Source organism: Neodiprion lecontei, chromosome 4 (genome assembly GCF_021901455.1).
Source record: "Neodiprion lecontei isolate iyNeoLeco1 chromosome 4, iyNeoLeco1.1, whole genome shotgun sequence".
In the NCBI taxonomy this organism is placed as follows: Eukaryota; Metazoa; Arthropoda; class Insecta; order Hymenoptera; family Diprionidae; genus Neodiprion; species Neodiprion lecontei.
The window spans coordinates 16,849,167-16,876,993 of record NC_060263.1 but is presented as its reverse complement, the minus strand read 5'-3'; the positions used below and the strand labels follow the sequence as shown (position 1 = coordinate 16,876,993).

Sequence of the window (27,827 nt, the reverse complement as noted above, 5' to 3'; positions counted from 1 at the left end):
AAAATATAATGAAGAACTGCTCGAACCGACATCACGATTAGCCGCACCATCAGAGATTTCGTCGCCATACCCCGTTTGCAATTTTGTGAAAATTCTCACGTCTTGACTTGTGGAAACCCGACTGTGACGGGGAAGGTGAAGAAAGATTGATTTTTCCGAATATTGTAAAAAAAAAATATTCCAGAAAACGGTACACTGCAATTTTGCTATTCTAGGCTATCAGGAGACCGAAATTGTGCGCAAACCGATCCGACGATCGCTGAATGTTTATTTTTGTTTAAAAAATGGACAAAGAAAGATCACGTCAAAAAGCTCTCGAAAATCATCGAAACTCGATCTCCTTGATTCCCCTTAAGAAAACAAATATTTCACAGATACATATTACGATGTATATTTTATATTGAAATCACGCAGCTAGGTCATTATATCACTACAGATATTGAAGACACTCTTTCACGATTAGTAAGATAATTCGACAATCAATCGGTAGAAGTGTCATTGTATTTCCTAAGCGGCGAAAGGCTCCGCGGTTCAACACTGTTCCTGATAAAGCTGCTGCTGGCCGTTCCAGGTCTGCGAGAAACGGTCTTTACGAGCTGAGAATCGAGTTGCGATCGATTTTGCCGCACGCCCGAATCATTTCGGAACTTTGAGTCCTGAAGAAGGTGTCTTTTCGGATCAGAGGCCGTCCTGCAGGTTGCGAACATATTGCGCTGGTCAATTCGAGGCCGGCAAAGTCTCGGACTTTCAAGTCTTCCGCACGCCTCTGTGTTAGAAAATGACTGCAAATGCTCCCTCGGATTTGGCGGAGCGATCCTGAGGAGGGCCGAGCCGGGCCCATGCCGGCAGTTCCGGTTTTCCACCCTGCCACTCAGCGTGGTGAATATGGGCCTGATCGTCTCCTGCATGCAGCCGCAGTCCAATCTTGTAATGGTCGTCATGGTTCCGCAGGGTTCGAGGGCCTTGGAGACGGTTTCACCGATGGTGCAGAGTCGCTGCTCGGGGCCCGATTCCTCCTTCCGCTTCAGCGAGTCCCCAGAATTGTCCGCCGGTCCCCTGGCGTAATACTCGCTTACTAGCTTCCGGATCTCCTGAGAGTAGTAGCGCTCCATCAACTCCCGCTTCCGCTGAAGGTCCTTCAGCCGCAGCAGCCGCTGTTCGGCGATCGTCGCGTTCCTGTGACCGACTTCCGGCCGCAAGTATTGCCGATTCGCCATACTGTAGGGGACCGTGGAAGCTCCGGGTACCTGCTCCTTCCCGATTTTGTTATAGCTCAAGTCCTGGAAGGCCGGCGGCTTGAGGTCTCTCGTCTTTGTTTTCGCCTTCAATTTTGTGGTACCGGGGTCGTAATGTTCAGGATAATTGATCTGCCGTCGGGGACAAAACATTATGCTTCACATTTTCGAAGAATACAGCAGGTCGAGACATACCTCGGCGATGTTGGTGTCCTCTTCAGACTCATCCGACGATTTTAACCCTGGGGATTTGATTTCGTGATCGCTGGCAAAGTCGCCCGCGTAGTTGGTCGACCTCTGCCGAAGTTCGGAGGGCTTTTCCTGCGGCCAAACTGGACCAGGAATCAACCCTGAGTTATTCCGGAAGCGGGTACTTCGGCTTAACTGTCTGTCAATCGAGGCGGTTAGGATTATTTGATTTTTCGACTTTCGAACTGCTGCGTTGAAACTTACTTGACCGTGGCTCCGCAAGGCGTTCTGCAATGTTCGGCTGTGGTCAATTCCATGCCAACATTTTCGATTATGGAATTTAGAAACTGACACGCGTGACACGCGAATTGCACGGGGAATTTTAAGGCATTAGTGTCATATGCCTCCACGGGAAAACATGAAAATAAAAACAAAAGTTGTCTATAAATGGGCCATATTTTTTTTTGGCTCTTCACCCCTTGAACACGGCTGTGACAATTTAAGTCCTCCGTTTACCGATCATGAATCCAATCGTTCCCATTTAAAATCTGGTAATATAATATCGATCTTCTTCGCTTCTTTATTGAGATACATCAATGCAGTAGCCGGGTACATACATCATACCCAAATTGACAGTGTGAATGAATAATTACATGGAACAGCCGATTCTCGCGTACGTAATTTTACCCTTAGACAAACCACCGTGCTGATGAAGTCTTTCTTTTATTATAGTGTGACCAGTTCTCGAAATACCGTCAGCGTATTCGCTTTTCCACGGCGGTATGGCCGTGCTGGCGGATGACCCGTCTTCTTCGACACCGGAACGAGATCTTTTCGTGCAATTTGCTTCTACCCTCTTAACGAGTTTGAGTCTGGGGCGGGTTTCGACTCCCGGAAGTTGAGTGGGCGGAGGACAAGGCGCGAGATCATCGACCCCAGAAGCTTTGAGGAGATTCTTGTAATCACCCGAAGGATGCTCGTCTTTGGGAGGAAATGGTTGCAATTTATATATTTACCGTCATTTCGATATAGAATCAGAACCTGTATCGTTCTCGACTCACCCAAGTGACAGTAGTCAACCTGATACGTTGTTCTGAGACGATCTACGTTTATTCGTCTTATCATGTCGTCCGGTGGCGCACTTTTAAGTACGTTATATAGGTACGGATATTTCTCGTGCAGCTATTGTCAAGAAAATTTTTTAATTAAAGAACCATGGTGGCGGAGACTTAACGAAGGAGTACCTAAGTATGGCTGCGTATGCCGTCACAGTGAAGAATTTTCTGCCGCAATGAAATGCACAACGACTGTGCCAAAAGTAATATTGTTGAAATTTATCAACCCTGCACGCGTTAGAAAGATCACTAGATTGTTTGTACTTGCAAACTTGTGAACTGATCGGAAAAACTCGAGAGCTAAAGGCACGAGGTGGGCGGAATACGGGTGGCCATTTCGAAAACCCCAATTCACTATTAAGAAATCAGTTCCAACAAACGACGAATGAACGGTGAACGGCTAATTACCTTCTTTAAGTACGTATTTGGCTGGTCGAGTCTCATCCCGGGTGTTTCAGGAGTGGCCCCAACTTTCGCGGGATATAATTTAGGGTCCAGAAGGGGTCCCATGGGACCCAACCTACTCCATTCATAGGAGTCAGCGTTGGGAGGAGCTACGGTTTCCGTCGGTGGCATTTCCCCACCGGGACCAGCGCCGCAGGTGCATGGCACACCCGAATAAGGCCCTCGAGGTGGTAATACCGTCGCGTAAGCAGGCCCTTCACGTAGAGGATACGTCCTAACATATGGCCACAAGTAATCCTTGCGGTAGGTAGTCACGAACTGATCCATTTTTATCTAAAGTATCAATTTCAAAAAGAGAAGACGGAGAAGAATGATATGTCATATGCAAACCGTGCACATGGTTTGGATAACTCAAATCGCTGAGGATTTCGTTTTCGAAAATATTACACGGGTGTTAAATTTTTTTATATATTTCTTTTTTCTTTTCACATTTTGTTGAAAAACCCAGTTCACTAAGGTGTTACTAAAATTTGGTTATTTCAAAATCGAGGGTTAACGTTTTCGCCGTGGATTATATTCACGTCACATTTCAATTGTTGCATGGTTCGCCTCTTTTTATAGTAGCGCAGGAAAAGATTCGGGTCAGTTTTTTGTTTCTGTTGATATAAATGGAAAAAATGCTAACGATATCAAAAATGATTTCCATTTACGAGTAACATTATATACAATTGAAGATCCCAATAAAACTATTGAATAATTACGATTGAGATAGGTTTTCATTTTCCATTTTAGGTACTTATATTCTGCACTTAAGATTATGTAATCTATTTATAAAAAAATAGTATTAGTATTTAACTAACAGGTATACAGTTGCGTGCACTCTCGTTCATCATTATGCTGGCATTTCGTTCGCTTACACAGTATTCACAATACTTAAATGCTGTAGTTTAATGACCAATCACTGTTCACAGATGTACATAATTAATAATTACTTATACACTTACTTACACACTCAGAGAAAAAAAAAATAATATTACTGTATATTACACTTCACGTTGTATTTCAACCCCGTCATTTCAATTTCACCTTCTCTTTTCAGAGAAAATGTCGTTTTATTTACATCTAAAATGTAATCTGGAAAACGTATCGTTCCACCCTCTTAAAGCCAGGGATGCCACGACGGATCCATTCTACACAAATTGTCATGACTATTAGCTGCGGCAACTAAAGTTCCGACCTTACTGTCGGTACCGTCGAAATTGGCAAGAGAATTGAGTCGCGTTACTATCGCCGTAACAGCTCGAGTAACCATAGTGATGAGCAGTTCTCCCTTCATGTCTTGGGGCGCTTGAGACGCGTTCTCAGCATCCTCCTGCTTCTTGCTATGTTCGGCAATTACCTCGTCACGTAAAATGGCTCGCAAAATGGTATGAACCTTGAACGATGGCTGAACCAAACATCGAGCGGTCGCAATGGCGCTGGCGGTGAGCGGACCGGAAACACCTGAGAGAAGGAAACCAGAAGTGAATTAAATGGTAAAGAGTATACTTGGGAATGGTCAAAGACGATGATAATCAGGTAATGCATACCGGTGCTTGTCAAAAACTCAAGAATGTTGGGTGTTAGACGGAAAGGCACAGGTCTGTTAGCGTCAAGTTCTCCGGAGATATCGTCGACGTCGAATTTAAAGTAAGCGACGTTTATCAGACCTGAATCCTGATGAACGTATGTCATGTCGGGGTTTAGCCGCGTCAGGTGAAGAACGTACTCGGCGAAGCAGGCGAGCGATAGCTGCAGCGTGAACTGAAAATTCCAAGAGCAAGAACCACGTGAGATAGCGATCGTTCAAAAATCACGACGCCACTACCCAAAATTCCCTGTACTGTACCATTTTTCTAAAGGTCCAGTAGTCGGTTGCTGTTGGAAACCTCTTCACCGCCCAGTCACGGAGCATGGTTCTAGCTACCATTGTGGTTTGAACTTCCTTTAATATGTCCCTGAGAACTTGGTGGCTAGCCTGAGCCCCCCTGGCCTGCACAGTAGCGAGTCTTTCATAGTACCTGGCGATGGGGGCATCGTGTTCGATTCCGAGTTTGGCGCAGCCCTGTTTGTAAATGTCGAGGAGCGATATGGAGGCCGGATTATCTTCGACAAGCCGCATCTGCGGCGATACTGCGATCACTCTCGGTACAGTGAAGTGGAGGAACCTTCGGGAGGTTTCTTTCTGCTTTGCAAGGTAGTGATTTAACATTCTCAGCAGCTGCAGAACCCGCTCCTCTCGCCTCGCGTCTCCCAATCCAGCGTCGTTCACGACTAGATAAGGATAAAGGCGGCCGTTGTGACCCCGAATTCGCAGACGGCGGGCTGCTGTGTTGTGACGTTGAACAACTTCGACTCGAGGCATGAAACGAGCGACTCGTACATAATAATGAGAATGCTGCAGAAAACAATGAGTAATAAGAAAGAGAATAATAATTGGAGCAAGAGTGTCGGATCGCTGATCAACCATACCTTGGGCAATAAGAATTCTCCGGGCAACTCGACCTCTGCTGTTTTCAAGCTGAAATTACTGAGGAATCTGCATTTCTCTTCGATCAAAAATGACCTATAAAAATGAAAAATGTAAGTTGGTGAGCAAATTTTATGGAACCCATTTATATATACATATATTGTACACGTACTTTGGCAGTTGCTTAGTCTTTCCCTCAAGTATTTTTATCCACTTCTTCAATTTGCTAATCAGGTTGTGAAGAAGTCTAGCACCGGGTACGGTGAAGTCAAAGTCACTCGTAAACTGACCCTTCATCGTCTGGAATACTGGATCTTGAACAGTAGCCTGTGCTCTGCGGGCCAAGGACTCGGAAGCGGCAGATCCAAAGGTGTTGTTGACATTTTGAGAAGAGGAAATATTTTCTGCAATGATGATTGGGTGATATTATCATGTAAAACATTATGATAGTAATTAGCTAACAGCTGAATTCAACTCACCAATACCAATTCCAAATGTGGAAACGAGTTTTTTGACGAAATTAAGAGTATGAGGTGTTATCGTTGCCTCGCTAACCGCACCACGATTCTCAAACGCAATTGCATAGCACTTGGCCAGTCCCTGTCTAAGCTGTCTGAGCACCTCTTCGTACCATGTCTCTCTGAACCAAACCATCTTAAAGAAGACAAAGTGATAAAAACTCAAATATTCGCTGTGAAATGAAAACAGAGACTATTGAAACAATTTTTTACCTGATCTACAATCCCCTCAAGACTGGAGAGGATCGTCGGATGAATGTCCCGCTGCATGTGCATGATCTTCGAACACCTCCACATGGGCGGAGTTGCTCTGATGGGTGCAGTTTCCGGTGCAGATTGGTGGGCCGAAGCACCGGCAGTGTTTCTTCCTTCAGTACCGTCATGAGATTTCCCGGCTGCGAGTTCTGCACTTTTGTATCTTTCCCGTTGTTCGATTTTCAGAGTCAAGTAGAGCGTTCTTATCGAGAAGTAAACAGCTTGGGGAAACATCCGTCCCACTTGACTGAGCAAAGTTAGTATGACGTTACCCTCGTGCCTGACGAGGCACATGAGTAGTTGAGGTATCCAGGGGAGCCACTGAATAGGTGGCACCCCAACCGCATACTTGTCAACAGCCTCCATCAAGGAGCATTTGTCATCGTCGTAAGTTAACAGCCATAAAACTTTGGCCAGGTATTTCCTGGACTTGGACTCGTTCTGATGTCTGCACGCGTGAAGGAAACACGTTATCGCGCTTACGCCAATAGATATTTGTCTAGCGTCACGTGTGAAAATGTGCTCAAGGTAGTCACCCCATAAAGCCCAAGCCTTCACCAAGGTATCATGGAGTTGGACTGCGGCTGAGAAGGCTTTGTTCGCGTCGTCCGATCGCCCAATTTGCGAAAGAAGCATACCTTTCAGAGCGTAAAATTCGGCAGTCATCTCCTTCGTGAAGTACTTGAGGTTTGTCGATTCGATGACTTCCAATCCTTCCTGCAGTTCGTTTTTTCCAGTGATAGAAGCCATCTGTAGATAACACTTGACCTGCTGTCTTATTTTCTGGAAGCAATCGACTATAGGAACACTCGGTATCGTGTATATCCTGGAGAGGGAGTCGAGACACACACCGGAGAGATTATGTTTCCTCGCAATTTTGCCAAAGTGGATAATTGCCTGAGCCGATGCGTGGACACCCAGCATGGAATGATTAGTTGTCTGATCCTGCTGGGAGTCGTAGTGGTTAGAAATGAAGGTATAGTGATGTTGCCTCCAGGTGAATATGTCAGACCAGTGACTCAAATCGTCAGCGATCACAGGTAGACGATTCCGCCAAGTTTTAACGACAGCTTTCATGTCATGTAAGGACGAAGTTCGGCCGTGTAAGAGACCTTGATGAATCTGCATCGCTTCCTGTAGCTCCATGATTTGTTGCGCTGCTTGAAGAAGGGGAAGATGAATGTGACTGACGATGTGGGGAAGCCGTCGCCATTCCCTCATACAAAGCCCGGATGCTAGTTCAACGTATCGCTCGACAGCGCTGAGGTGTTGATCCTCGCCATGACAGATGGCTAAGAAGCCACGATACAAGTTCACTTTCCAAGCCATTTCCTTTGGACAATTATGCTCGACCTGGGCAAGTGCTTCCTTCATCATCGACCAGTTTGGTATTCGCCACGAGCTTTCGAGTATGAGGAAAGGATTCTTTTCAGCCTTTTTACTCCCGTAGTCGAGGAGCAGATCCCACTGGTTCAACTCTTTGGCGCATCGTATCCAATGCTGGTCCCAGAGTATAGCTTCACGCTGGGTCTTGAACGGGGCTGGCGTCGCCACGTAGTCCTGCTTGAACTTTGTCATGGCGACATCGTAGGCATTTTGAGCCTGCTCGAAGAATCCTTGCTGCTCCAGAGCGGTTGCCTGGAGGGTCTCCTTGTAGTGAGCATGCTTCTGCCAAAGTCCGGACCACATGTCCTCCTCGCACAAAAGCGAATACATGTCCGACAGCGAATCGAGGATTTCGGCGTGAGGACTATTGTCCGGTTCGAAATCATAGCAGTCTGATTCTCTCTTATTTTTAAACTGATTATTACCATTGTCAAAGGCCATCTGTTCCAAACTTAGCGTCATTCGGTGCCAAAGATTGTGCGACCGACCCAAGTACTTCATCAGCGCTGGTCTTATGGGAACCGGCGGGTCGCAGTGCGACATTGCCTCGACAAAGGTGGCAATAGCGCTGGGATGACAGTCCTTCTGAATAACGTGAGTGCCGCTGCATATGAAAGGGACCATCTCGGCAATTAGAGTGTTGTGCTGGTGCTCGTCAAGAATGCTCCACAATCTTGGGAAGGTGTCAAGCCAGACGCGTTCCGCCAAATTTGTATCCATGTGGCAAAGCTGGGCTGTTGCAACAAGTAGTTGTTCTGTACGGATCTTCCTTGACTCTTCGAGGAACTCCCCTTGCTTGGCGATTGACTGCTGAAGCGTAGCTTTTCTGACTGACGTGATTTCTTCCGTCACGATAGCCGGATCGCCACCGGACAGATCCATATCCAATATTTCGTCCTTAACATCGTTAGTTTCGTAAATATCGCGAGGTTCCTCCTTCACCGATGTATAAATTACGAAATTTTTGTGCTCCTCACTATCGGCCATGTTGATTACAGACGTGATACTGGGCAGCAGAGTATCCTCGTTCGCTAACTGTACTTGAGTCGTTGTACTGGCGGTAACTATCAGCAATTCTATGCACTGCTTTATCCAGTAATGTGGTCCCATCGCGTCCCAGCTCTGGCTGCAAACGATGTAAAGTAATCTGTCATGCAAGCGTCTCCGCATTGAGCCGTCAAATACTTGGAAGAATTTCGCCCTTATGTGAGGCTGGATACAGCGCAAACCGGACAAAAACGCGGGCTCGAGTTTCGATGTCAATTCAGATGACTTGAGCGTTTCGTCACGGTAAACGTAGTTCACCAGCTCAAGGAACTGTCCATTAAGCTCGAGATCATCCGGGAATCTTTTTTCAACGTACTGCATCATCTTAACGAGCAATATCGACTTTTCTCTCAAGCTAGGCGCCTGATTCATCGCGATTGGATTTTTATTTTTCATCCATTCTTCCAGCATCTTTGTTATCGCTTTCATCACTTTGATATCCTGAGTTTTTTCTATCAAACCGACGAGTATCGAGCCAACGAATGATTTTCGCATTTCTACCCCCATAACGACGACTCTATTTTTAACCAAGTCGAGACTAAGTATAAGCAGTTCGCTGCCAACCGGATTAGCCTCTGGCTGAGCGGGATGAAGGTGATCCTTGGCCATCCTGTGAAGGACCTTCATAAACGGGGTTATCAGACGGTCGATATAACTCTGATTGTTGGTGCAGGCTGCCTTGAGCATCATCAGTGTACCGAACAACGAGCTCGGAGCGGCAGACGGGTTTTTATCGTAAGCAGCCAACCCGTCGAATATAAACTTGCCGACTGTCGTGTAAAGCGTGTCAAGCTCTTCGTACTTGGATGCGACAGTCGACGAGGTTGGTTCGGTTGGAAAAATGGTCATCAAGCGAGACAAGAGTCCGTGGACCAATCGAATGACCTTGGTATTGCTGCTCGCAATGCATGCGCCCAAACCTCTCTGCAAGGGTTTACAGCTCGACAGTATTTGTTCTCTCTTCATAACGCCAAGGAGCAGAGTCATCAGCTCCAAGGCAGTGCATATGTTTCCATAATTTGGCTGAGCGTTGTCAACACTCGCGAATACTTTGTCTAACCACGATAGTTTCAAGTCGCAGGTTTGTGGCCACACGTCAGGTTTCAGTGCCATTTTGAGCAGCGTTACACAGCGTCTGGATAGCTGTTCACCTGGGTTACCCGGCGTCGTTGTAGCGTCGTTCACCTGACACGCCAGACGTAACAAGAAGTTCAACACTGCATCAGCATGAGCTCTTTCAATGGGCTTTGTCGCCCCGGGTTCTATCTTCGGTGTTATCAAAGGCAATGTGGCGGAGCTTGTCGTCGCCTGAACAGCCAGACGCTTTGTCCCACTCGCGTCATCCATCGATGGGCGTTTTACAGCACCCGTCATCGTTCCGGTACCGCCGGTCTCCACGTTCTCAGCTTCATCCTTGATACGGTGTAACTCCCACTTAATTATAACCTCGGCTAATTCGACAGCCAATCGTCTGTGCTCGATGGTAGCTGTCGGGCTGAATCCGAGCCTCTGAATCGAGTTCACCATGTGCTGTACCAGTTGATGCCTTACCGGGTAGTAGACTTTGTAGTGGCGCACGACCAACTGCAAAATATGGAAAAGTTGCTGCATGGAATGTCCCTCTTCAACGATTATCTTTTTTGTCCAATGCGTCAGCATCGTGTTGCCATCTTCCATCCTAACTGGCATCGCGGGTGTAAGTATTTCCAGTGCTTGCCTAACGACGTTTCTCGCTTCCACAGCGTGCGCCTTTAGAAGGCTATGAAACACTTGGAGCACGATACGTTTGTGAATTGCAAATTTCGCTATGATATGACTCAGTAGCAGGTGACCGTGGTACCTCGTCGCTGGATCAACGCAATTTTTACCGAGAAGACACGGCCAGGCAAATGTCATAAGCCGACGAAGCTTGGTGCCCTGCTTTTTGTTCGATACGTCATGGATATGCTGTGAGACTTGTTCGACAAGAAGGCAGGAGAACTGAAGTAAGGAAATGCGCACGCAGTCCGCAAATCCGAACGGATTGTCAGGATCAATTATTTTACTGATAAACACAGAGACGACGTTCTCTGGATTGTCTTGGTACGGCATTGGAGCACTTCCAACAAGTTTGAGTCCCTCTCCACGCTCGAAGCTGGTGGCAAAGCATGGTATAATAATGAGCTGCAAAACCTTGGCTTTCAACTCCTGAGACATATTGTTGGTTGGGAAATGTTCGACAAATCTAAAGAACGCGTTCCTTTTCCACTCAACGGTGTATTCCTGGGCGACAGTGTTCTCCAAAAAGTCCCTGAGGAACTGGAAGTCCGGTACAAATCTGTCACAGGTTGCTCTGAGTAGTTGGAACAGAAGGTCAATGTCGTTCGGCCGATGTCCGAAGTAATGCAATAATATTTTTACAATTAGCTTTGGCTCTTTCCAGTGCCAAAAATCAACGCTGTCAACTTTTTTGTGAAGCGCCTGATATTCGTCATTGCACCAGATTTGCTTCAGCGCAGCAACGAGCTGTCCCTGAGTCGAGAACCATTGTTCGTCAAATTTAATTAAAATAGATATAATCCGCACCGCCTGATGTTGCAGCTCGCTTTTTTCCGCCGCGGTTAGGCTGGAATTTGTTTGCGAGTGGGCCAACAGCATGGTCGTCAGTCTAGCTGTGCTGTTGCGAAGAACATCTCTGAATGGTTTTCCATCCTTGTGCTTGATCAGGAACTCCAGATACCTGCTCCATTGTTGATCCTTTATATTATTGTCGTGCAAAAACAGGTTCAAGGTTTCGGCCGGATATCTGAGCAGGAATTTCATCAGAGGAACTCTGAATGGACTGGACGCCTCGACGAGAAGTGATTTTTCCGTCTGTAAAACAAGTCTGCAGAGGACGTCTATAAACTTCGGTGTAGCTGCAGGTATCTGATGGAATATACTGATAATGATTGCGATTTTCTGCTCACTTTCGCCAGACTTTGAAACGCCCTTACGAGCTTGAATAGCGTTTTCAAGCAGTTTCTTAAGGTGCTGAAGCAGCTGTTCGCAAAGCGTGATGCTGAATGTGCTCGGAAAGAGTTGGGTAAGGTACGAAAGTCGCTTGACACAATTCAGACTGAGATTTCTGTGATCGCCTAGAGTTAACAGCATCGGTCGCATAATCGCGTGAACGGACTCCATGTCAATTTGAAATCCAGCGATAAATTTCTTCATACACTCAAAGGCGGCTTCCTGCAACTCAGCGTTCGGTTTCTCCAGTGCTTTATAAAGCACGCCAAATATGTTCTCACGACAAGATACCACGTAGTGACAAGCGGCAAGTGCCTTAAGCGCTGATTTTCTCAAAGGTATTAGATTCGAGACAGATTTGTAGCACGGAAGTTTGTTCAGATTCGCGTCCTCAGCTTCACTCAGTGCTAAAAGTTCCTTGAAGAAAACTTTGTGCTCCACAACCGTTAAATCGATGGTGAATAATCGCGGCTCAAGTGTTGTGCAGAAGGTATTACCGTCCATGAGACCGATCTGCGCGTTTGCCGGCTGATGTCGGAGCAGATGCTTCTTTGGCGGAATCATATCGGCCAAGACCTCTTTGTGCGGTTCCATTACTTCGGTGACAGTTTTGTTCTGAATTTCACCGAGTAGACGTAAGGACGCCATCGCCTGTTCGCGTACCATCGTGTGCGGCGATGTGACCTGTCTGACCAGCTCGTGAGTGACTTCGTAGAGGCTTTTGTTCTGAGATTCTGTGAGATCAGTGTTGCCATCTTGAATTCCAGGGTTTGCGCACACCCTGAGCATCTTCTCGAGGTTTCCCTTCGCCATATCAATAGCCCCGTTCGAAACTTCACCGGTTAAATCCATCATAACGAACATCAGGGCTTTGAGAAAGACGAACAAATGATCGAGTACCCACTTGGTCGCCATTCTCTCGTACAAAAACTTTATCGCCGTGCATCCTCCTAATTTTGCGTACCACGCGCGCTCGTAACACAAAGAGCACATCCGCTCGGCCAAATATTCCATCAGTGGTAACTGGCAGGCTCGTTCCCTTGAGCCCAGGATATTCGTAGCAGTTTCAAGTATTAGTACGAGTGCAAGATTTCCCGGTTTGCACAGTTCCTTCTCCTCGTGTCCCATTATCACTGTCAGTGCATCGATTAGTACCAGCGGATCAAGCCCCTGAAGTCGGATTTGTTTCCCCATCAAACAAAACGGTCCAGCCTGCTGGGCGATAGCTACCATCGTGTAGTGTCTGACCAAGGCAACCATGTTACCCAAAACAGAGTGACGCAGTTCCTTTATCGCAGCTGCTACGAAGAGTCCGGTTAACGCGGTCTGGTGAACGTTCCTCGCCACGGTGTCGCTGCACTTGTACCGCGGACCTTGTTGTCGGGGTATTCTTCCCTCTTTGAAGCTTGGATGCATAAATAATTTATACAGTGTCAGTTTGTCGTCGTCAAGTTTGAGAGATGCGGCCAAATAGCACCGTATCACTTCCCAGCACTGCCGCCTGTAGAAAGGATCAGTAGTATTAGATTTAAGTGCTGCAAATGCGGTTTCTATAGCTTTTTCGACTGGAAAATCGATCGGTTTAGCCGATTCGTGGAAGAAGGCAACGATAGCTGGCGAGTTTGTCTCCCTGTCGTTATACTCCAATTTCTGTGGTTCAATCATCATCTTTCGATTACCGCCACCAAATTTACCCAGAACTCTGAACGCCACGTGTGCTACTTGATCCGTCGGGTTTCTCAAGGTTCTCCACAGCGCTTGCATAAGGTCAGCTCTCACTGGCTGAATGTGTTCGTACAAAAAGTCCGGTTGCAAATTGTCCACACATAACTCAAGCGTCCTCAGACCTTGACTTACCAGCGTATGGCTGCCGTTTAGTGCCGAGACGAGCGGGTCCATCAGCATCGGTAGGTAAGGAAGCAGTGAGCTGAGCCGTACAGGAACCGTGAGACAGAGTTCGACGAAAAGATCTTTCATGTGCTGTTTATGCAGTCCAGACTGAAGCCTGTTCAATCCTTCGAGCAGATTGGGAAGCAGTGGTAGAAACTCCTGGTAAAGTAAATCATGTGAACCACCACCGATTGATCGGAAAAGCGCCCTGAGCAGTAGAAAATAGTTATAAGGTTCTTTGGCCGACATGGCAAGCTCCATTGAACGATTGACGATCTGATGAAGATGAGGCCTTAGCATATGTTCGTTTTCCGCCGGGAATAGTGACACGCTTCCAAAAACGAGCTTGAAAAGTCTCAAATAGAGGTTGCTCCTCTCAACATTTGACCCCATGTCGTCCATCCGCTCAAGCAGATACTCGACAAGGACGGTAGCAAATATCGGTGAAGTTGTAGGATTTGCCAGAAACGAGTTGCCGACTATCTGCAGGGCGCAGTTTTTAAATATCCTCTCAACCATGTAGTCAATGGTAGTGGAAAATATTTCCTGAAACGTTTGCGGGTTCATCATAGAAAATACACCGCTAAAATGCTCGAGTACTTCCTTTTCTTCTTTGGTTCTAACAGTTTGCGGTTGAGCCGGTCTGCCGGGTTGTGCGATAGCGCCAGCCGCCGGCGGTCCGATGGTGTAAATGTCAAGAGCCTGCAGCGCCCACTTGACCAGTCTGATGAAAACTAGAGTTTCCTTAGGCTGAAACTGTTTCGACTGTGGTACCTCGCCAGATTTACAATTAGCACAGCCCCAAGTGATTGTTTTAACACCGCAAACGAGAGTCTTGACCAGACTCCTATAATCTGCAACATTGTAGTTCATCGCCTGCGATGGGGGGAATCCAAACTTCGACTTTCCGGCGTCTTTGTCCTCCGCGTTAAGGTCCACAATGCTCGATTTGGTGTCCTCGGTCTTTGTCTCATTCGCCAACGCCTGAAGCTGCTTGGTCTTGCCCAGTAGTACCGGCATCTGGAGTTTAGTTATAGTCTTGAACTTCAAAACGAAAACCTCTAGCATCCGCATCAACAGTTCTCTCCCCTGATTGCTGTTTTCGGCATCAGATCTCTGACGTATGCATTCAACCAAGTTAAGCAACAGCTTGCACGACATCGTCTGTATCGTGGTCGGCAGACTCTGATCGTGGACGTTTTTACTGAACAGGTGAACGGCTCTGGCCAGATCACTAAGGGGCAGAAGCTGTCTGACATGGTGGACGAGATCAGCCAGCGTCGAATAAGCCAACGGCCGGAGGGACTCGTGAGTCGTCCAACCGTGACCCAGGAGAACGTCCTCATCAAAGAGGCGTTCCATGTGGGGAACGAACTTGTTCCTCAAATCAGTTGCGAGAATGTGCCTGGCAGCTATAAGCAGTTCTTTTCGCAGATGCGCCACTTCCATTGGACACAGGGTGAGTAGTCCCAGCATGCCTTTCACCATCATCGCACTGTGTTGAGATACTACGTCCTGGTAAATTCTTATTATATATGCGAGAAACGAGAGCGTCTTTATCTGGGCGCCCATGAAATCGACGAATACTTCCTTGTTGAAGCCAGGCGATGCTCTGTGCTGGAGGCTCGGTTGAAGCGTTATCGTTGTCATTATCAGCGGTATGAAATCCGACACGTCCTGATGGACGTTCTGCTTGTATATTTGGTACATCAATACCACAATTATCGGCAATTCTTGAAGTACTTTTAAAGACAGCACTGCCTTCGGTATTAGATTGTACTGGAAAAGAAAATATCATGATTTTCAGAGGCATTTGGTTCTATAAAAATATATCCTACAGAAAATATTCTCGAGAAATTTTATTTTGTAGAGTGCGACCCTACAAAACAAAAATCATACAGAGTGAGTACATACTAGAAGAGACCCTGTAGAATATTCTCTGTAGAACGTTTACACTGTACTTCAATTTCGTTCAAATATCAAGAGTGACAAAACCACAGTTAACCAGTGTTATTAATACTCACGGTGACAACGGTGCCGTCTGCAGCTTTCTCCCCGCACTGAATGGTGGTGATGGTAAATGTTTCAGTTAACAGGGCTTCAATGTTTATTTCGGACAAGTCCTTAACCTTGAGGGCTGGTCTAGGCTCAAATATATTCGGTAAATGTGTCGGAAGTTCACTGTATATCGATTTGACGAATTGTAAAAAATGTTGAATCTGTAAGGAGCGTAGATTAAAACATGTATACAATTAAATGTCATGATTTTTCATAGCGAGAAATTTCCAGACATTTTACATATCTGATCGCTATTACAATCGCTATGTTATTACCTCGGGATTAAAGGTGGGTCTGTACTGCTTGTGAAGCTCGATAATGATCCTCAGGCAAACCAGTATGTTCTCTTCGTTCTCAGTTTCCAACAGCTTCAGCATCAAGCTAAGTATCTGCTTAACGTACGTTCTGAGATACTCGTTCGTTGGCAGCCTGTGTATCATTTCTAATATGAGCTTCCGGACCTGCTGTATGTTGTACTCCGATATGAAATGCGGCTCTCCGTCTTGTAGGATTTTCAAAAATATTTTCATCAAATGGTCGAGGAATGCTGGGTACTGGGGCGAACACATGATCACCTAAAACAACCATATCGACATTCCATCAGCAAATCCTTTGGACGATTGTAAAACTTATCAACCAAGCTCACCTCAAAGTTTTCAGACAACTCTTGTGCTGCCTTAAGCTTCAGTTCGTCCTTTGAGCCAGGGTCAGCCAGCATGGTCACGTACGACCGATAGGTGTTCATCTGCATCGATGGATCCGGCGGAGCCATGGTGAGAGATTATTTATAAAGTATGTCACGATGCTTTTAACAATTAACCGTTGCTAACAGTTCTTCACCCACGCGAAGAATCTGTAAAACCGAATCCATAATCAAAATTGATTATAAGTTCATATCATTTTCCATTGTGCACATTCCCTCCCAGCATGCATACCCAGTCATTATCTGCATCAACGACATACACGTAATGAGATAAAAACTTTTGACAACACCATAAATCACCCCGTTTTCAAATTGTTCAAACATTACCCTGCCAGCGTTGACGTTGACTCCTCCACTGACCCTGTTTGCATAATTTCAATACCCGTCATAATTTATTTTCCCATAAACCTACATAGAAACCTCCTCAACAAGCATCATTTTATCAATAACGATTCGCGGAAAAGATAATTAACGTAGGTGCGCGAGCTACAATCCTATCGCTGAATTAATCTGCCTCGGTGGATAGCCGCGCAGTAATAGATGTGTAGTTATATAACGCCGTAAACAACCCTTGGCAACGACTTTGTTGAATTCCTGCACATTCCCGAACCATCCCCGGTGTTATTCTGCGCGAGAATACTTGCCGCTGTCGAACTGTGTCGGAACATGAGACTCAAGGCAGAAAGTAATTACCAAGTTTGATCATCGTTACGAGAATTGTGACCCTCCGAGATACAAAGAACAGAATACCTATCATGAAAGTAACGCAAGTTTCTTATCGCCGCATCTAAATCATCATAATACAAGGAATAAGGAGTAATAATAACCGGATAGCAAAATGGATGAGAAAACGATCGACTCAATTTTTTCTGGATCTCTAAAATCCCTGCCGCCGGTGAGCTCGAAAATTGTCAGAATATTCACGAGCTCGACATTCACGGGTAAGTCTCAGACTCCACGCGCGTCTTTACCAGTAAAATTCCACCCAAGTATTTACTTTTTCTTCTAAATTTTGAAAAAACCTGTTCTCATACTTTATACTCGTAGATACGACTATGGAAAGAAATACGTTGATGGCACAGTGCTACCCGAAGCTGAAAGACTACTGTCGAGAAAAACATGGACTGGAGTTTCAGGTGAAAAAATAATTATCAAATTGTAAAAGTACTTCCAGTACGACATACGAAGACTGTAAGTTTTACACGCACATATGTACATAGTATACACTCACAGCCGTGACCTAGAAATTCGTGCAATTTCGACTGAGAATTGATTTTACTGATGGCTGGTACCTGCAGGTGCCAGGTACCAGAACAAAGAGGCGCTAAATATCACGTCAAAAACAGAGGTTACACAGTCAAATCGAATGAATACCCGATACCAAAATTAACGATTCCATTGCCAGGTGGTGGACATGAGATGGGGAGTCAGAGACGAAGCAACGGACGATCACATGACAACGGAACTCTGCATGAGGGAAATAGAAAATTGCCAGCGACTGTCCATGGGGCCGAATTTTGTGGTAGGAATTCGATGTAATGGTCATTGCCAAAATCAAGACTACATATTTAAACCCTCGTAGGTGTTCTTGGGTCAGAAATACGGGTACCGTCCAATACCCACCTACGTCTTGAGTTCTGAACTCGAGATGCTGAGAATGGAATTGGAAAGCCAAGGAATGGACGTGAACGTTTTGGACACTTGGTACAAGAAGGATAGCAACGCGGTGCCTCCGACAAGCGTGTTGCAACCGATATCGTCGATCTTGAAGAACTTTAACAACAAAGTACGCGACGTAAATTAAGCTGAAACAAGCAATGAGCACATTCACAAAGAAACCAAACAAGTGTAGTAATTTAGTGCTCTTTCGTTGCTAAATATTTACGCTATCACCATTTTTTTAGCTGCATATATTTTTTTGAAAATGGTGCTTGTACTGACTTGATACTTGAGCTAATATGACCAATCGAATTTTTTTTTTTCACGTTTAATCATGAGGTTGAAGTTAGTGACGTTAACGAAAGGAAACATCGGGGAAATATTCATTATTGTGCAATCTTAGAATGACTTCAGCAAGTTGGCTTTTCAGAATATGAGTACGTTTTTTTTTAGGATGGTTTGGTTGACTAAATTTCAGACAATATGATGCTGCGGAATAACGATTTTTCACGAACATGCATGTAAAATCAGAAATATTCATTTTTTAAAAAATAGATGGCACAACGAAATTAAAAGTAAAGCAACAAATTACCAACGAAAGGGTACTAAATTTGGCCATCCTGATGAAACAAAAAAAAATCGAGTGTTTGTGTTATCTCAAGAATCAAGTCAGCACAATTACCATTTTCAAGAAAAATATGTCCAACAATAAAATCGGCACTACTGAAATTAATTAGCAACAAAGGAGCAGTAATATACTATACTGTTTAATACTGCTTTAACACTATATTGTTGTTTGTAATTCTGCGTGTTTTATTGTGTCAACTTAACAGGCAGAATTACGGGCACAGCCTATATTTGACAATAATCAAAGAATGTAAGTTCTTATATGCTCTTCCCCCTTGAAGAGAATCCCGAAACTACAACAGGAGGATCAGGCTATTTGGTGGGACACGATGACGAAGATGCAAAAGTTATTTCGAAAGGGAGCTCAGTCTCTCTACAACAGTGGAAAGTTCGACAAAGACACGATGCACAACTATTTCATGTCCGGTGAGGGTCGTTAATGGCTGGCCAAGTTATATTGGAGAAAAAACAAATATCAACGACTCGATTGGTGCAGTCAATTCTATTTTCTATTCCCACTTTCAGTTACTGAGAGAGAGGTGATAAACGGTATCCTGAATGTGAAGAACACCAAAAACCACTGCCTGGCTTACGTCAGGTACATAAACAATATTAATCTCCAAAATTTAAGAAAAGCAGGCCTCTTCCTCGACATACTGAACAGAAGCTTGGACAACGAAGCATCGCGACTACTCGCCGACCTGAGAGACGAAAGATTACCAAACAAGATAGAGAGTGTAAATTTACAGAGGTTTGTGCATGTCGTGATTTACGTTTCTACCTATCTCCAAGACCGCGGTGAACTATTGTTTTGTAATATTGGCTTGAAGGTATACGGTCGAGTGGATCGGGAGGGAAGGTCTGGACCCGGAAACACACGGAGCATACTTACAACACTTCATAACTCACTTCTACCGAAACATAGTTAAACTGGTAGATCGGGCTATGCGAAAGGAGGACAGTTCGGCGCAGGGTCAAATAATAACGGAAATACTGCAGCACCTCCACGCGTGCAACAACTCCGTAAAGGTGGGATGAAATTTCGAAAAACGATATATTACATCACAGGACGTAGAGACAAAATCGGTAAATAAAAACCCACCCAACAATCCGTCGCAGGTATTTTACGGCAGAGAAGACACTCTGGAGAGAATAAAAGCGTACATGCTTGACGAGGGTGAAAAGCCGCTTGTCTTATACGGCGAAGGAGGTTGCGGTAAAACGTCTCTCCTGGCAAAGAGCGCAGGTTTGACACACACCACTTGGCTGGTGGGTAAGAAACCTATAAGCATAATCAGGTTCCTGGGGACCACGCCAGACAGCAGCGCGCTCACGCCGACCTTGATATCAATCTGCCAGCAGGTATTTATCTTATTCCACTATGCAATAGTTGTAATCTTCACCATTGAAATCCACGTGTGCACCGTTGCGCAGATATCGTACAACTTTATGCTACCCTTCGAAGACATTCCCGACGATTTGGTTCCCCTCACCGCCCACTTCAAGCACTTACTGACACTGGCTAGTCCTGAACAACCGATACTGTTGTTCTTGGACAGCGTTGATCAACTCACGGGAACCCAGGGAAACAAACTGTCATGGCTACCGACCAGGTTGCCTCATAACTGCAAGGTAGGTGTTCCACAACTATTGCACACGGAGAAGACGCGTCTCGTGATAATTCGTAAACAATGATCATCAGATGATCCTGTCCTGCGCGGCGGAAGAAACGAACCCGACAATTTCACGGGACTATCATTTGTTGCGTAGAATGATAGACACGGAGGATAGTTTCATAGAGGTAACAGCGCTCGGAGAAGACCTGGCGATGGACGTGATAAGGTAAGTCGGCAGCACTTTCTGCAGTACGTTATTACGTCTTCATCGTTTTTGCAACGGGTGCATAGGATGTGGATGAAAACGGCGCACCGTGATCTGAACAACTACCAGTGGCGTCTGGTGGCGAACGCCATAGCGAAGTGTTCTTTACCAATATTCGTGAAGCTGGTATTCGCTGAGATATGCCGATGGCGAAGCTACACCAAACCGGCCGACACCCACCTCGCGAGTACAGTGATGGATAGTATAATGATGCTGTTTGAGAGGATAGAGAAACAGCACGGTAGAATTTTGGTCTTTCACGCGCTAGCCTACATCACCGCGGCGAAATCAGGCCTGTCCGAGTCTGAGCTTGAGGATCTTATTTCCCTCGACGACAAAGTACTCGACGACGTTTACCAGTACCATCTTCCACCGGTGAGGAGGATACCGCCACTTCTTTGGACTAGGATAAGAAACGACCTGCCCAACTACCTAAGCGAGAGAGAAGCTGACGGTGTCAGCGTAATGAACTGGTACCACAGGCAATTTCGAGACACGGCCAAGGAGAGGTACTTCAAAAACATGAATATGGCGATGTACTTTCACTCAATGATCGCTGACTACTACCTCGGTATATGGGGAGGCGGAAAACCGAAGCCCTTCAAATACACTGAGATACAGAGGCACAGGTACCGATACACAATTTCGTCATCATTTTCCATTCGAAAATCAAATTCGCAAGTACCTATCGCCCTTTTTCCAGATTCAACCTGACCGACAAAGAGGGTATCGCAGATCGAAAGGTGCCTGAACAGCCGCTGGCGTTTTACTCAAAGGAAGGAAAGCTCTCGAGATATAACTTGAGAAAGGTATAAACAACTGCCTTCCTTGTAGCTTGTAAACAGTCAGTTCTAACAACTTCCTTCTATTCATTCTAGTTTGGCGAGTTGCCATACCACTTGGTCAGAGCACGGAGATTCAAGGATCTATTCGAAAATGTCCTCTTCAACTATGAGTGGCTTCACGCGAAGCTGAGCTCCTGTCCTCTGCAGGCTGTATTATCAGACTTTGAAGACGCGTGCAATAATATCGACGATCAAAACCTGGTCAGGTGAGTAACTCCGCAAATCCCCGTATCAATTATTGTTCGTATCATCTCTTATCATGGATTTCTATAGAGAGTTGATGCTCGTCGCTGACGCACTGCGATTAGGAGGTGCGATTCTAGGCAATCATCCAGACATGTTGGCCCCGCAACTTGTGGGTCGGCTTCTTCCAGAGATAGGAGGTAACGTCAACGTCAAGATGTTGCTGATGGCGTGCGACAAGGATGGGGCCAAAGACTGCGCCTTGTTACCGCTCTACCATTGCCTTCACACCCCCGGCGGACCGTTGAAGGTAGACAATAAACACCCCCGACAAGCTCTCAAAAACTTGGGTTGATCAATCATTTTTTACTCCCTTTTTTCACGCAGTATTCTTTGGAGGGGCATCAATTCGCGGTTTTCGGTTTTTGCCTGACGTCGGACTTCCGATATATCGTCTCGATATCAAATCGATTCATAACATGGGACCTAAGCACCAGTGACATGACGAGAGACGTCAATCCAGGGATTGAGGGCATAATGCAGCAGCTGGTTCTGAGTCCAGACAACAGATACGCCGCCGCTTACACAAACAACAATCAGGTATCCTCAGAATTTTTCAACAAGAACCGAATCGATATTTTTTAATTTTTGCAATGTCACCCGTAGATCGTTGTTCTGAACACGTTGACCAGCGAGTTCGTCACGATAAGTAACCCTTTGCCAAACGAGGAGCCAGTATACGGCGTCCATCTGATGAACCAGTATGTATTCATATTCGGGCGAATGGGTTGGTGCAAGTTTGATCTGAGAGGAAATTTATTGGGCAATCACACGACACCCGAAGATTCCAATCAGTGGCAAATATTGCGTGAGATGATATTCGCTTGTTCACTTTGCTTCTTACTTTCAACTTTAAATCACGACTACCTTAAAACGCGGATGTATTCCCTTTTGGTTACAGATCTGGAGTACACTACGCTCAGCGAGTACAGGATAATATTCTGGTCAGGAAACTTGGAAGACTCAGCGATGCTTCTTCACGCGTATCGTTCGAAGGGAGCACTGGACCCGTTCGAGTTTCACAGGTAAAAAATCACTGTGCCCTATACTTTTCCTCTTCGATCTAGGTAATAACAATGGACGCATTTTGGCCACAGCGCGATGGTGATGACCAGCGACAAGAAGACCCTCTACGCATGTTCAACGAAGAACGATTACCGCGTGACGAAATACATTTGCGAAAAGAGTTCCTCATACTGGGAAAAGGTTTGCGAAATGCCTCGCGCTCACAACGACGACGTCGAGTATCTACTCCAGCTGAAACTGGACCGTGACGAAGAGACGCTCCTCGGGACTTCGGGAAATGGCTTCGTCGTATGGTTCCTCGAGAGCAAAAGCGACGCTATTGTAATGATGCTACCGAACGGCATCAGGAACATAAGCACGCGGATGATGTGTTCGAATTCGATAATGATAAGTGGGACCAAGAATTACGCGGTGGCAGGAGTAAGGTGAAAAAAAAAATAGTCTTAGCTTTTTCCATATAAAACTCTATCACTGTCACTTATGCCATTCTCATACGCAGAAAAAATTTATACGTTTGGAGCCTCGAGACGTCGGCTCTCGTTAAAGTGCTCGACGCCCATTTCGCTAGGATAATTCAACTCGAACCATTGACAATTGGTAATTGGAACAGCGTTATAACATCGAGTATAGACAGAAGCGTGAAGGTTTGGAATATCAACAATATATTCGAACAGGTTCACGTTATCGACAGACACGAGCTACAGATAGACTCGATCAGGTGACAATAATCTTCAACATCCCTCTGACCCTAAATATTCACTTAAACCTATGTAACATCATTTTAATACACCAACAGCCTTGCGGAGCACTGCAACTTGGCTGCTACAGTCACCAGAGGCTGCGTTGGGATTTGGAATCTCCAATCAGGACGTCTGATTTCCAAATTGGCTGACAGCCCACTGGGAGCGATAGTGACTCATGCCTGCATCACACACAATGGAAAGTGGGTAGACTATATATACCACTGTCAAAGATGTGATAATACCTTGGAAAAATTTTCAGGTATATCATCTCCACCGAGTCTGGAAACGTTTTGATATGGAACAGAATAACAGAACAAGTCTTATTTAAGGAAGAGCAGCCAGGCGTACGCCAGCTTACGCTGATTCCTGAGACCAGCAAATTCCTGGCTGTATCAAGACCGAGCAATCCTCCGGGCGTTGAAAGCGTTAGAACAACGGCTACTCTTGTCGTCAGAAATATTCCAGGTAATCGAAAACAGCGTGTAACCTATGTGAACCTAGCACCCGACTTGAAAAAACCTAACTATTTTTTGTTGATTCTTGTAGGTTTTTGTAGGTAGTTGTTTGTAGTAACAATGATTTCGGTTGTAGTAGCGCAAAAAAAAAAAAATATAAGGGGTTGAAAAAATGTCAGCACCCCATTTTGAAAAAAATCGAATTTATCGATAGTTTTCCGTACAGAATCGTTTGTAGTTGATTGTAGTGAAGATATTTTCGTTTGTAGTAAAAAGGAAAGAAAAATAGTTTGTTTTTTTTTAGCTAGAATTTCTGTGGCCCTGCTGTCAACTAATGTTTCGGAATCTTTTGTATTTGTTTGTAGTACAATTTTTTTCGTTTAAAATTCCTCAAAAAAAATGGTACTACAAACAACTACAAACGATATTGAAGCGAGTAGGACGTTTGTAGTAAATTCCCAAGGAACTACGAACGAAAAAATCGGTACTACAAACGACTACAAACGATTCTGAAGCGAGTAGGATGTTTGTAGTAAATTTCCAAGGAACTACAAACGAAAAAATCAGTACTACAAACAACTACAAACGTTTCCGAAGCGAGTAGGACGTTTGTAGTAAATTTTGGAGGAATTTTAAACGAAAAAAATTGTACTACAAACAACTGCAAAAGATTCCGAAACATTAGTTGACAGCAGGGCCACAGAAATTCTAGCTATAAATAAAAAAAAAAAAAAAAAAATGTATTTTTCTTTCCTTTTTACTACAAAGTAAAATATCTTCACTACAATCAACTACAAACGATTCTGTACGGAAAACTACCGACAAATTCGATTTTTTTCAAAATGGGGTGCAGACATTTTTTCAACCCCTTATATTTTTTTTTGGCGCTACTACAAACGAAATCATTCTTACTACAAACAACTACCTACAAAAACCTACAAGAATCAACAAAAAAATAGTTAGGTTTTTTCAAGTCGGGTGCTAGGTTCACAAAGATCAGCGTGTAAAGTCTACTACATCCAGTGTATAAGGAACCAAATTGAAACTAATTTTAACTCTACTCAATAGATGGAAGAACAATGTTCTCGTTGGAATATCCAGTGAAAAGTCAAACAGGAGTACCGTTCAGACAAGCTGTTCTGACCTCGGATGGTGCGAACCTAGTCGTACCGGCAGCTGACAAAGGTAACCGAGACTGTGTGATTGTTTACAACGCAAAAACAGGGGTCCTGGTCAATAGAATACCGGTTAAAATACCGGGACTCAAAGACATAACAAGCATAGTACCAATGCCACACCGTGCGCATTGGGTTGGTATAATCGGCTCGGATAAAGGAAGCATCATGGACATAAACAAGAAGAAAATCATCAGATCGGTGCCCAAGTGGAGCGGGAATATCAGCAAGGATGGCAAACACACTTTATATGCTCCCAGCAGGTAAAAAATTTGTAGTTCAATTACCAATTCCTTATCTCGTGGCAGTTTATGTAATTTTTATTTTAAACAGGGGTGGTCTCGATCTCATCGAACTGAAGAAAGGAACTACCGTCAAGACCTACATACCAAAAGTTGCTGAGGGTGTTTTCACCGTCATTTCAATGTTCAACAGAACGGATGACTACGTACTCTACTATCACAGTGGTCGCAAAACAATTAGAGTATTCAGGTAAAGAAACCATTCAAAAGTAATAGTTCTGACAAATACATAACAAGATGATTTACTTCAACAATAAATAATGCTTTAATTCCATTTTTATTCCCACAGATCTTCAGACTGCGAGATGATAGCCAACTACAGAGTCCAAGCAGAATTGAGCGCAATCGACAGCACGTACGATGGAAAAAGCATAGTACTGGGGACCGTTGATGGATGTGTATCGGTGCTGGCAATCGCAGACCCGCAGAAACCAGAAATGAAGGATTACTTGTTGAACTTACCGTCGCGAGACGAGCAGGTGAAACGAGATGATAAAGAAAAGCGCATGTTTATTAGAGGTTATGAACGCGACGGAGAAAAAAATTGCGAGATGAAGTTAGAATATACAAAAAGGTGTTATAATATTCGTCGCGAGATCGGAGATTGAGCAGGGGTGAAAATTCGGATTGAATCGTGGGTGAAATGAAGCGACATAACATAGTTACTAACCTTCTTCGGTATGATGACGCACGGCAGACCCTAACCTCGATCTCGGTAACTCCTTTCACATAGTTGAAAGTCTCTCGTACTTCCGAAACATTTCGTTCACACCTTCACAAGCGAATTCACATCGCACAACACAATTGTCTACTTTTCCGCACTATGTTTGTTTGTTTATTGAACATAAAAACGCAAATATACCGTACAGGCTCCGAACGCCGCGAAATTGTGCGACATAACTTGCACTCGCATCTTCCATCTGCTTCGTTCGCCTCCCGGCCATAGACTTATAACGATAGACTGAGCGTTCCTATAAGAGGCACTGACAATTACATATAAAGGACAGAGATATACCGGGAGTACTGCTCTCGCTTTTCAATCGGCGTCGTGGTGGAAGACAACGGAGCAGTGGAAGTGGAACAGCTATAGATATAGGGGTATAATTTCGCCTCATTCTCCTCTACCGCCTTCAAGCGGCTCATAAGCGCGCTAAGTCTATCTTTATAAGTCTATGCTCCCGGCCCAGTGTTGGCAACCCTCTGGTGGCGACAAGTCGTACTCGATGTGAAAATGAATCGTACTTTGAAATTTCAGGACCGTACAAAGATTTCGCGGAGTACATTTTTGTTCTTTATATTTTATGGTCGTACAATTGCCACAATGTTGCTTCTTTTCTCAAGGACCAGATAAGTTTCAACCACATTATTGTTAGTTTTACGTTCAAAAATATTTCACACTAACGCTAAAGGTTGTGAATTTTTCAATTACACGAAGCAGTTGCTGGAGTCTTGGAGAATAATTGAACTAATATAACCAGGAATGTGAATTACTGAGACCGTTTATACTTCTGTACTTGATTCTTTTACAATATCAGAGGCTAGCCAAAAAATGACCTAAATTCCTAAAATTTTTCCATGACTGTACATTTAGCGTGTCCGTATAGGAGGCGAAATTACCGTACAAATACGGTCCTGACCGTACGGTCGGTAACTTCGTTCCGCCAAAGAGTATAATATGCGTATATATATATATATATATATATACATATACATATATCTCATTTCGAGTTGCGCGTCTTCAAAACCGCGAAACGAAATTAAATTCAAATCATGTGTACAGCCAACCTGTATATTATTAATTATGTAATTTTTACTTTCAGTGGAAAAAGAAGATGGAGAAGCAGCGAGCAGCGACAAAATTCAAGGCGGCGGCTAGAATAGCGAGGGTAACGCACGATCTAGTGCACGTTGTGAGGAAGAACAATGCATTTGTCGAGGAAAACGATGCAACTGATGAAGAGGCGGATCAGTAGGCTGCCTTACAATTATATGATTCGTACTCGTTCCATCTAGTTATCGGCAATGAGAATACCTGGCTTGTAGCAAAACTTATATTGGCGTGTTATGCCTGGTGCATAATTTTCAAGCTAAGAGTTGAGCATAGATAATATACATATTATTGGCAAACTGATAAATTATTATAATCGTTGATATATTGAGATGAATTTATAGACATTCATAAATTATATACAATATGCTAAGGGAAAGAAACGAAAATGCAATTGTAATTTTAAGACATGAAATACGGAATTTATAGTAATATTTATTTCTGTCTTTTAGCGAATATCGAATTTGTATAATTATTTGTTTATTTTTTCATTTATTTATTCTAATTCTCTCTTTCACTTTCTCTCACTTTTTCACGCTTCCTTCAAACTTCAATATTTCAAATGTTTACACTTCGTAAATATTTTGCCATTCGCCTTGGTACATGTAATAACCTTGCATTTTAATAAGGATGACAAAGACGGCGACAACGGCTGATGACAATGTCGCAGGATATAACTCGGTGTAGCTGCGTAATTGAATCGATGATGTGGGTTCAGATCAATGCATTTGAAGAAACAAAA

The 27,827-nt window shown here is 44.4% G+C and overlaps 2 protein-coding genes across 2 annotated transcripts; one reads left to right on the top strand and one right to left on the bottom strand.

Moving 5' to 3' along the window:
• Positions 1-3,625: 3,625 nt before the first annotated feature.
• LOC107223230 (transformation/transcription domain-associated protein) lies at positions 3,626-26,190 on the bottom strand. Its single transcript, XM_015662848.2, has 11 exons — positions 25,928-26,190; positions 16,245-16,451; positions 15,874-16,173; positions 15,565-15,759; positions 6,185-15,319; positions 5,933-6,107; positions 5,626-5,857; positions 5,456-5,549; positions 4,833-5,381; positions 4,534-4,747; positions 3,626-4,447 (listed from the first exon to the last, which is right to left on the bottom strand). The coding sequence occupies exons 2-11, from the start codon at positions 16,368-16,370 to the stop codon at positions 4,104-4,106; spliced, it is 11,364 nt and encodes a 3,787-aa protein (XP_015518334.2). The 5' UTR covers positions 16,371-16,451; positions 25,928-26,190; the 3' UTR covers positions 3,626-4,103.
• On the top strand, positions 16,935-27,827 carry LOC107223225 (NACHT and WD repeat domain-containing protein 2). Its single transcript, XM_015662843.2, has 25 exons — positions 16,935-17,242; positions 17,349-17,437; positions 17,707-17,823; positions 17,884-18,087; positions 18,869-19,013; positions 19,113-19,338; positions 19,418-19,616; positions 19,707-19,949; positions 20,022-20,219; positions 20,290-20,429; positions 20,495-21,097; positions 21,172-21,277; positions 21,347-21,519; positions 21,587-21,806; positions 21,884-22,096; positions 22,163-22,364; positions 22,458-22,581; positions 22,654-23,007; positions 23,082-23,300; positions 23,379-23,525; positions 23,585-23,790; positions 24,849-25,218; positions 25,289-25,447; positions 25,547-25,736; positions 27,078-27,827. The coding sequence occupies exons 1-25, from the start codon at positions 17,140-17,142 to the stop codon at positions 27,228-27,230; spliced, it is 5,103 nt and encodes a 1,700-aa protein (XP_015518329.1). The 5' UTR covers positions 16,935-17,139; the 3' UTR covers positions 27,231-27,827.

Excerpts from the sequence above, each read along its gene's own strand:
- LOC107223230 (XM_015662848.2), bottom strand. The coding sequence starts at position 16,370 with ATGGCTCCGCCGGATCCATCGATGCAGATGAACACCTATCGGTCGTAC. Across the intron at positions 15,760-15,873 it reads GACCCACCTTTAATCCCGAG|ATTCAACATTTTTTACAATT; the intron begins GTAATAACATAG and ends CGCTCCTTACAG. Across the intron at positions 15,320-15,564 it reads CAGACGGCACCGTTGTCACC|TACAATCTAATACCGAAGGC; the intron begins GTGAGTATTAAT and ends TTTCTTTTCCAG.
- LOC107223225 (XM_015662843.2), top strand. The coding sequence starts at position 17,140 with ATGGATGAGAAAACGATCGACTCAATTTTTTCTGGATCTCTAAAATCC. Across the intron at positions 17,824-17,883 it reads CCATGGGGCCGAATTTTGTG|GTGTTCTTGGGTCAGAAATA; the intron begins GTAGGAATTCGA and ends AAACCCTCGTAG. Across the intron at positions 25,448-25,546 it reads AAAACAATTAGAGTATTCAG|ATCTTCAGACTGCGAGATGA; the intron begins GTAAAGAAACCA and ends TTATTCCCACAG.